Raw genomic sequence first — 9638 nt, 5'->3', positions numbered from 1 at the left:
GGCAAGCCACATTCAGATAAAACGTTGCAATGTTCTGAATCCGGCGACCTTGTTACCAATTAGTTCAGAGTCAGATGAAATAACAGAACACGACTGTTATTTGAGAACGGAAGAGGAAACAAAAGGTCGAGTGGACCTTAAAAACACTCCTTTGGAAGATCCAGATGGAACGCTGTATGTGGATGGTTCATGTTTTAAAGTGCCGAATGGCGATGTGACTACTGCGTATGCTGTTGTAACGTTGAATACTGTTGTTGAGGCTGCAAGATTAAATCAGAATTCTGCCCAAGCTGCAGAGCTGATCGCTCTAACTAGAGCGTGTGTGTTAGCGAAAGGGAAACGTGTGAATGTGTTTACCGACAGCCAATATGCTTTTGGCGTCGCCCATAGTTTTGGACGGTTGTGGAGAGAGAGAGGTTTTCTGACATCGCATGGTACGAAGATTCAGCATGGTCAGCTTGTGAATGATCTTTTGGATGCACTTACGTTGCCTAAGCAAGTAGCGATTGTTAAATGTAGTGCGCATCGTAAGGTGACGGATGATGTCGGTCGTGGTAATGCGTTTGCGGATGAGACTGCTAAGGAGACTGCCCGGAACCTTAGCACTCGAATGTATGTGACGAGTTCGGTTAGGTGGCTTGTAGAGTCGAGTATGTGTGAAGACACTATCGAGAGTGTGAAAGCAATTCAGAATGAGGCCACCGAAACTGAAAAGACGAAGTGGAAAGAAAGTACGGGAAAGTTGGATGCGAATGGTTGTTGGATCGATTTGTCGGAACAGAAAAGATGGATGTTGCCGGATGCGTATGTGCTGGCTGTTGTGACAATGGCACATGGGTTAGCACATATTAGCGTGAAAGGTATTTGTAAGTTGTTGTCTCCTGTGTGGAAGAATGATGGTATCACGAAATGTGCTGAACGCTTGGTTAAGAACTGTATGGTATGTATGTTGTACAATCCTGGTAAGGGAACCCCAACTCCTCCTGGTAGTTTTGCTCCCCCTTCATGTCCCTTTGAGGTGATCCAATTAGACTTCATCCATATGGAGCGATGCAATCACCTGAAATACGTTTTAGTTGTGGTTTGCGGGTTCTCCCGATGGATTGAAGCCTACCCTCTTAAGGACAACACTGCTTTGTCAACTGCGAAAATCCTACTGAAGGAATACTTTCCTCGGTACGGAATGCCTCGGATTGTATGGTCGGATAACGGAAGTGAGTTTGTGGGGAGTGTGATGAAGAGTGTGTGTAAGGGCCTTGGAATTAATCAAAAATTCCATAGCGCCAATCATCCCCAGTCAGCTGGTTTGGTTGAAGGGTACAATGGCACCCTTAAATTGAAGCTAGCAAAGATTCAGGCTACGACTGGTCTCTCGTGGCCTGACGCTTTACCCTTAGCATTATTGTCAACAAGGGCAACTGTACACTCCCGAGTAGGGCTCAGTCCCTATGAAATAGTGTTCGGTCGTCCTGCAAATGTTTGGGGGGTCCCTAGGCCGGGTGTGTTCTGTGATCTTGAGTACCCAATGTTGATTGATTATCTTCATGACTTGACTGCTAAACTGAGGTTAATTCACCAACAGGTTTACGAAGCATTGCCGACGCAGACGGAGGGTCCAGGCCACCAGCTCCAGCCCGGAGACTGGGTGGTGACGCGCAATTTTACGCGCAAGAAGAATTTGGAGCCCAGATTCACTGGACCCTACCAGGTCCTCCTTGCCACGAGAACTGCTGTTCGTCTAGAGGGTCGGAAAAACTGGGTGCACGCCACCCATACGAAAAAAGTCCCTATTCCGTTGCCGGCAGACTCGTGGGTGAGGAGAGGCATTGCATCAACTGAAACCGAAGGATTGCCGGCGTTTGTACCTTTTAGCGACGCACAACCTGTCGGAGAATCCTCAGTGCAGCAGAAAGACACTGTTGAACATTTGTCATCAAAAGACTCAAGACCAGAACATTCAACTGATCAACAGGACGCTGTTTCTTCAACGGATCCTTTGTTTGACGAACAGACACGTCCTGGGAAAACCCGATACTTTTTGCGATCCAGCACTAAAGACTAATAAAAGATCCTGTTTTGTCCTTTGACAATTGCATTATCCCATTTTCCACGATCAGTTTGAACACTCGTATCATTGTAATTATTCTTGTATATATACATTGAGTTTCGTTCCTCATATTTTTGATCCCACAGCTGAGAGACATTTTGCATACACATAATTGTGAATAAAGGCCGTAGGGCCGCGCGTGTACTTCCTTCTGGTTAGTAGGTCTTGACACTAGGTTAAAGACCGTCGGTTCCTGGGAACTCCTAGGGATTGACTACTGCTACACAGAACGAAGTGCATCAAGAAACATTGCGGACGGTCATAGGGAATGGCATTTTCGAAGCTGATGGACTTGGAAGAAGCTCAGGCGCAAAGGTTCAAGCTACAACAACTTAGTCGTACCAAATGTTTTATGTTTCAAATTTTCGTATTGCTTTTGACTGTTTCTGCATTATTGGCGGGTGGGGTGTATTACATGATGTCTTCTTTCTTGTCTCCTGCCATACCTACTCCTACCCCTGACCCTAAACTTACCACCATTGCATCTCCCCATTCTTTTCATATCTTACCCGAACACGAGCAGGCTAGACGTGCAGAATTCCGCAACAATTCCTTTATTCAGCTCCTTCACCAGCACCAGTTAGTGGTTAACACTACTAATTGTTGGGTGTGTGGGTTGATGCCACATACCACGGATAAGGGAATTCCATATCTGGTGTTACCGTATAGTTCCCAAGGGTCTGCTCGAGCATTTCAAACAATGTTTCGAAGCGCACTAGAATCTCACCCCAGTCGAGAGCCACGTTCTCCCTACCTTGGCCCTGGCTCGTACTATAAGCCTTTGTCTATAGCGATTGAAGACTTAGATAGAGATATCTATGAGCCATCGCTCATTCCAGTGGAAGAGGTACAAGCCTATAGGGTCCTGAGTAAGGTTGAGTACAGTGCGCTCACGAGTGATAAACAGCTTAAAAGCTCGCCTCCGATATGGGTCGTACCCCACATTGGTAATTTTTGTCTAATGGGTCGTGGCCGAAGACCGAAAGCCCGACTTGGAGAGAGTGCTTGCACTGAAAATTACATGCTGCCGATGATCTCGTCCCCTGTCTTTCTGGCTGCCAAGGGTACCTACTTTGTCTGTCATGATCGTGCGTATGCATGGTTGTCCTCTGACTTCATGGGCTCATGTTTTATCGCAAACTTGTTGCCTCCGACGTTCACTGTAGATGCAGATTATCACAAGACTAGAGTTGTGAGAGGCGTAATTAGCGAAGAGGATACTGCCGGTCAAGAGGCAGGAGACTTTTTCAAGGGCTTCCTCCCGTTTTGGGGGCCTATGGTTAATAGTAGAAACCTGAGAGACCTGTTTCAGACGTTGCAAAGTATTTAGAAGCTTTGCTAAAAATAACAAGGACGGCTGACCTGTGGTATCGGAAAACACCCCTGGCATCATTCCAGCACATCATAAAAAAGTCTGCAAAAATACACTTGCTGCAAGACGACAAAGTAATGTTAAGGAGGCAAGCCCATGCTTTGATGGTACTACATTCCTATACCATGCCTGAGCCTGCGGCGTGTCTGGGTCAGGCCTTTTCCCCTTACCTAAAAATCTAATTTTTAGAGCTCCCTATGGGGAAGTTGTCTTCCAATGCAGACCATCCCAGCTGTAAGTACCAGGGCCCAAAAGCATGCAGCCTTTGTCGGTCACCAATACAGGACTTTATACATTTAATATGCATATGCCCAGCTTTAGGTCCTCATCACTGCCACTTATTGAGGAGACACTTTAATGAAAGAGGAATCCGGACCTGTAGATCTGCTATATTAGAAAGCCTAGACTCAAGTGACCCACAAGTAAGCTGCCATTTGGTAAAATTGTTAAATTGCTATATGAAATCTATATCACAATGAAAAGTGGTCACAGAGTCTTTCAGTGAACTTCCTCAGATTTTAACAATAATAACACTGTAAATAGAAACAACTAGTCAAATATTAATGCACCATCCAAAGAAGGGGCGTATTAGCTGTATCCAATAATTTGTTACTTTTTTTATAAACGGGGACATTCATAAGTTTTAATACGATGGTACAATGAATTTTATGAATTGGAATATTGTTTTGTTTTTAATTAACCAAACATTAAAAAATAGTTTTACATTTTTACTTCTTTTTTCTTAATGCACATAAAACATATACCAGTCTTAACTACCTTACTGGAACCAAATACATTCACACACTCGCTGCGGATACAGAGATACTTAGAGCAACACTTTCAGATTATTCAGTAGTGGTGGCCACACTGTCGCTTCCCCCTATGCAGCACTCCTTTTGACATTTTTGACTAAGAAACAGACTTCTAGAGTGCCCGGAAGTGGTGACACAAATTCAGCGAGCTATAGGATACTACATCTTACACAACGACACTCCAGAGGTACGCAACACTGTGGGAGGCGCTTAAAACTGTTAACCGTGGTCAATTCATTGTGAGATCCACTGCAGACAACGCACCCTGGAAGATAAAAAGGGTGGGGCTTTCCCAACAAATATGAGAACTATACCACATTCACCAGACGAAAGGGGCTCCCAGAATATGGCATCAACTTATGCCCTGCAAAGCACAATTAGCGGTAATCGATCTATCCCGGGCAGAGTACACAGCTCTTCATCTGTGTTACACCTTTTACATACAGGGGCAGATGTGGCACAAGAACCGACAGAGGCAAGGCATTAAGGCGGTACATAACCGAGAAGGGGACCATTGTGCTTGGAAGACACTAAAATAGTCACGGCCAAACGCTAGACAGTACAGACAGCGATATATATTTGCAAGACACAAAGTCAGCTGCACTGACCCCAGAGCAAACTGAGCACCTGGACAAAGGCATCCATTTTCTGGCAAAATCCCCAGACCCGGATGGCTTCACAGCAGCCTTCTACAAAACATTCTGTCTGGTGGTGTCACCACTTCTAACTCCTCTCTTTAACAGATTTTTGGTGTCCGGTGCAATCCCAACATTGATGCTGGAGGCCGCAATTATAGTCATTCCCAAGCCAGGGAAAGATAAAACATGCAAAAGTTTGTTCCGGCCCATTTAGCTTCTAAATGTAGACCTGAAACTATTCACAGGAATACTAGCCCATAGACTGAGCACATACATGCCGACCCTGGCCGATCCCAATCTGGCGGGCTTGGTCCCCCAGAGACAGATTAGCGATAAGACTAATCACTTTGTTCACATCATAGAGAAGGCATCCAGAACTTCGGGCAAATACATGCTTCTGACCATAGATGCCAAATAGGCCTTTGATATGGTGCACTGGCCTTACCTTGAACAGGTATTGACTCACTTTGGCTTGGGGGAGAGGATGAGGACCGAGATTTTAAATTGTCATCATCTTCCCACGAAAATGGTTAGAATTCACAGTCACACATTGGCCCAGTTTCAGTTAGGCACAGGTACGAGGCAAGGTTGCCCCCATCACATTATATATGGAGCCGCTAGCACAGTGAGTTTGAGAGTACCCACACATCTCCAGAATGCCATTTGGGGGGGACAAATACACCATAAGCCTTCATGCAGATGACATCCTGGTGACAATAGACCACCCGAACACCTCCCTAGATGCATTTCTTGAGGAATTAAAATCCTTTGGCAGGGCTTCAGGGGTCAAAGTGAATGTATGGAAATCTGTGGCACTCAGCCTCTCCCTTCAACCCCAAATGGTGGAATGATTCCAGAATCAGTACCATATGCAGTGGTCAGACAACACCTTTCCCTATCTGGAAATCCAATGAGCATCAACAACACAAGTCTCTGCCGCTATCAATGACCATAGTCTACATAGACAAATTTGTTCCAACATCCAAAGGTGGAATAATCACCTGATCTTGTGGCTGGGCAGAGTAGCCACTATTAAAATGATGGTTCTCCTCAAAATCCTATATCTGTTCCAGACTCTCCCCTTGCAGCCACCTCCTGGTTTGATACATAAGAAGTAGACAGAGATTCTGCAATTCATTGAAAAAAGCCATTAGCTTTCTTCCACCTAGCAAGGGAGGGTTGGTGATTCCTGAACTTCAACTGAATTATTAAGCAGTGTAATTGAGATATCTAGTGGCATGGAACCGCACCGAATCAGAGAAGCACTGGTTATTCCAGGACAGAGCAATTTATGTATTTATTTTTTTTATTTTATATTTCTTATATAGCGCCTGAATCGACCGCCGAAGGGGTATCTCCGCGCTTGCCTTGGGAACCCGTCCTGGCTTTTCCCTGTGAGATAGCCCCTACAGGGCATCCCCAAGATGAAAGCCAGGCATCCCGCCGCGGGGGGGCCGTTGTGGAGATTAAGCAAGCTTAATGCCCAGAGTTGCAGAGTGCGAACCCATAATTAGGTCAGGCACTGAAGCGAGAATTATCGAGTCCATGGACATTTGAGCTCATGACCCTGCCGCGTCGGGAATTGAACCCTGGTCCCGGGTCTGACCTCTGCTTCAGGGTCTGCCTGCTCTAACCAGTGAGCCACACTTCTCTATCAAAGGGCAATTGGCCCTTTGATGCTGATGACGGCTGGGAGCCGTCATGGCACAGAGTGCTGGTGTGCTGATGACGGCTCCCAGCCGTCATGACCACGCCCGCGATCGGAATGTGCCGCACAGGAGCGTAATTCCGGCCGCGGGCAAGGGGTTAAGAAACCGCAAAGACTACGGAACTTGTATTTGTCCCCATAATGTAAACAACAATGGTGGTGTGGGATCGGACCAGCATTAGACACCACTTGACAACTCCCCCCTTTGACCCCACTATTTGACAATCGAGAGCTTGAGCCGGGAATAGGGGTGGCTGGGTTTGCATGGTGGCGCCATTTGGAGTGCAGTGCACAGGATCATCTCTTTGACGTAGAGGGGCTGATCCCCTTCTTAGGGGTTAAAGCTGATTATGGTATGCCAGAAACAGAGAGGTTAAGATACCTGCAACTCCGAAACTGAGCATTACAGCCACAACATAGGCCCAATGCGCAGAGACATCTCACCCAGTATGAAAAATTGCTTTTGTCTAAGTCCTCAAACAAGAAACTAATCTCAGAATTATACGTTCTGCTGAGCTCACAAAATAAGCAAATGTGCAACGTGGGCCGCCCCAGGTGGGAAAAAAACATAGGGCGGGCACTGAGCAACAAAGAATGGGAAGGAATATACCATAGAGCCTGACACACAGCTTGTAACACAACTCTGACAGAAACACTAACAAAAGTAACCACTTAATGCTACTATACTCCAACACAGATACACACGGTCAATCCCGCACAGTGCAGACTGCTAGTGGGGCTGTGGGAAACGAGGAACACTGGTACATGTTTTATAGGAATGCCAGCATGTGCAGCATTTTTGGGCTCAAGTGCTGGACAAAATTGACACACATTTAAATACCAAACTACCAAGATTCCCTGCATATGTGGTCCTAGGGATACCAAACCCACTTGCATACCCCCTGAAGTCTAGAAGAGGGTGCCTTATAGGAATAGCCCTGGGGGCAGCCACGCAGAACATACTAACCCATTGGGGGACCCTTCTGATTCGCACACATACGGGCTGGCTCCTACGGTTATGGCACATTCTGGGAATGAAAAAGATAATGCTCACAATGTCCGGGCAGGGCTCCGCTCGGCCTTCAGGGATTATTGGCAGCCCTTTTTGTCTCTGCTCTCACAAGAATTCCGAGAGCTTACCTGCCACAAATACTTACGCCTGCTGCATTTGCCCAAGACTGTTGCACCACCAATGCCGGAGCAGAATTAATCTGCAATACCTCTGACATTGAACCCCAAACAATAAGGCAAATGCGAATGGAGGCGGGTGGTGAGAGGGCAGGGAAGGGTGTTGGTTTGCCTAGTCGACTCTTTCTTGTATGTTACAATACAGGGCTTTGTATCACCAAGGAAAACACAAAGTCCAAATTTGGCACTGTTTATTTGACTCTTAAAAACATATTAAAATATGTATACGGAAAAATGTCCTTACAGTTTTGGGATTCCTTGTTTCAACTAATATCATGTAATTATGCTGTCTATGAAATTCTTATTTTAAATTAAAATGATTGAACTTGCTAATAAAAGTGTAATGTCCCAAGTAAAATTTCAAACAACTGAACATTTCACCACATGGTATTAATGGCTTCTCTAGAATAATGTTGTGCTACTTCTTTGAAAAAGAATAATAAATAGTTTTAGCCATTACCAAATAATAGTACTGTCTTTGGTTTCTTCAAAGCATTTTTAAATTCCTTATTTTTCAGACTGTATATAATTGGGTTGCACAGTGGAGTAAGAGAGGTGTAGAATAATGCAAGTATCTTGTTGCCTTCCATTGAATACGTTGATGCTGGTCGCATGTATGTAGGAAAGACAGATCCAAAAAATAATATAACCACAGTGAGGTGGGAGGCACATGTAGAGAACGCCTTGTGCCTTCCCTCTGTACACTGGATTTTCAGGATGGCTGAGATGATGTTGCTGTAAGATATAATGACTGGAACAAAAGTGACAATCACCAATCCTGCACCGACACTGTATGACAATGTCTCAACGATGTAAGTGCTGCTACAGGAAAGCTTCATCAGGGCTGTAATATCACAGAAGAAGTGGTTGATCACATGGGAAGCACAAAAGGAGAGCTTCGACATTGCAATGGTGTGTCCTAATGGGACCAATAAACCACCAATCCAGCTTCCCATTGCAAGCTGGAAGCACACATCTGCCTTCATGGTCATCATGTAATGTAAGGGATTGCAGATGGCCACATATCGATCATATGCCATGACTGTGAGGAGAAGAAATTCTATACATGCTATAGCAATAAAGAAATACATCTGAAGCAAGCATTCAGTGTAAGAAATAACTGTTCCGGAAAAAAAGAAGTTATACAGCATTTTGGGGAAAATTATACAAGTGTAAGTGATATCAACAAAAGACAAATTTGTGAGGAAGAAATACATAGGTGTGTGTAGATGTGAGTTGGAGTAAATGATTGCCATGATAAGAAGGTTCCCTGTTAAAGTAAGCAGATACAGTAGTAAAAGTGCAACAAAAAGAGGCAATTGCAAATATGGGAATTCCGAAAACCCCACGATGAGGAAATTATCCCCTAAGGTTAGGTTCACAGCTCTCATTTGCTTAGCGATGTTGCTGTGTTGACATATGAAGAAAGTCTGAAATTAAACAAAAATATCTTTTAAATGTAAATCAAGATAGTTGATGGCAGTGTTATTAATGCTTTATAATTTTCAATCAAAAACACATCATTTCGTGGGAAATTGCCCCCACATGGGGGGCAATTCTGTTTAAGTGAAATTGGAGCACTGCTACAAGTTGATGGACCTCCCATTCACTATACAAGTGGCTCCCCTTCCACAAATATAGGTGGGGCAACCACTGAGGGAACCTTTGTCGGCTCTACTTGTAGCAAAATTCTTGGTGGTGGCCCAGTTACCGGACAGATCCTCTTTACTGCATCCCGAAGCCTGTCCTATTTAGGGGTGCCTCCTAAAATTAATTTTTCCTGCCTTGGTCTGTTACAGAATGACATTAAGTT

At 44.8% G+C, this 9638-nt stretch overlaps 1 protein-coding gene across 1 annotated transcript; it reads right to left on the bottom strand.

Moving 5' to 3' along the window:
- Window positions 1–8274: 8274 nt before the first annotated feature.
- LOC147668783 (olfactory receptor 8D1-like) lies at window positions 8275–9216 on the bottom strand. Its single transcript, XM_086948433.1, has one exon. It carries the CDS (start codon window positions 9214–9216, stop codon window positions 8275–8277), a length of 942 nt encoding a protein of 313 aa, XP_086804559.1.
- Window positions 9217–9638: the final 422 nt, after the last annotated feature.

The sequence above is a fragment of the Lissotriton vulgaris genome, unplaced genomic scaffold (genome assembly GCF_964263255.1).
Source record: "Lissotriton vulgaris unplaced genomic scaffold, aLisVul1.2 SCAFFOLD_2062, whole genome shotgun sequence".
In the NCBI taxonomy this organism is placed as follows: domain Eukaryota; kingdom Metazoa; phylum Chordata; class Amphibia; order Caudata; family Salamandridae; genus Lissotriton; species Lissotriton vulgaris.
The sequence above is the reverse complement of the archived record's forward strand: the minus strand, read 5'-3'. Positions and strand labels throughout refer to the sequence as shown.

Bases quoted from the DNA above. Each gene is read 5' to 3' on its own strand.
- LOC147668783 (XM_086948433.1), bottom strand. From the start codon at position 9,216: ATGAGAGCTGTGAACCTAACCTTAGGGGATAATTTCCTCATCGTGGGG.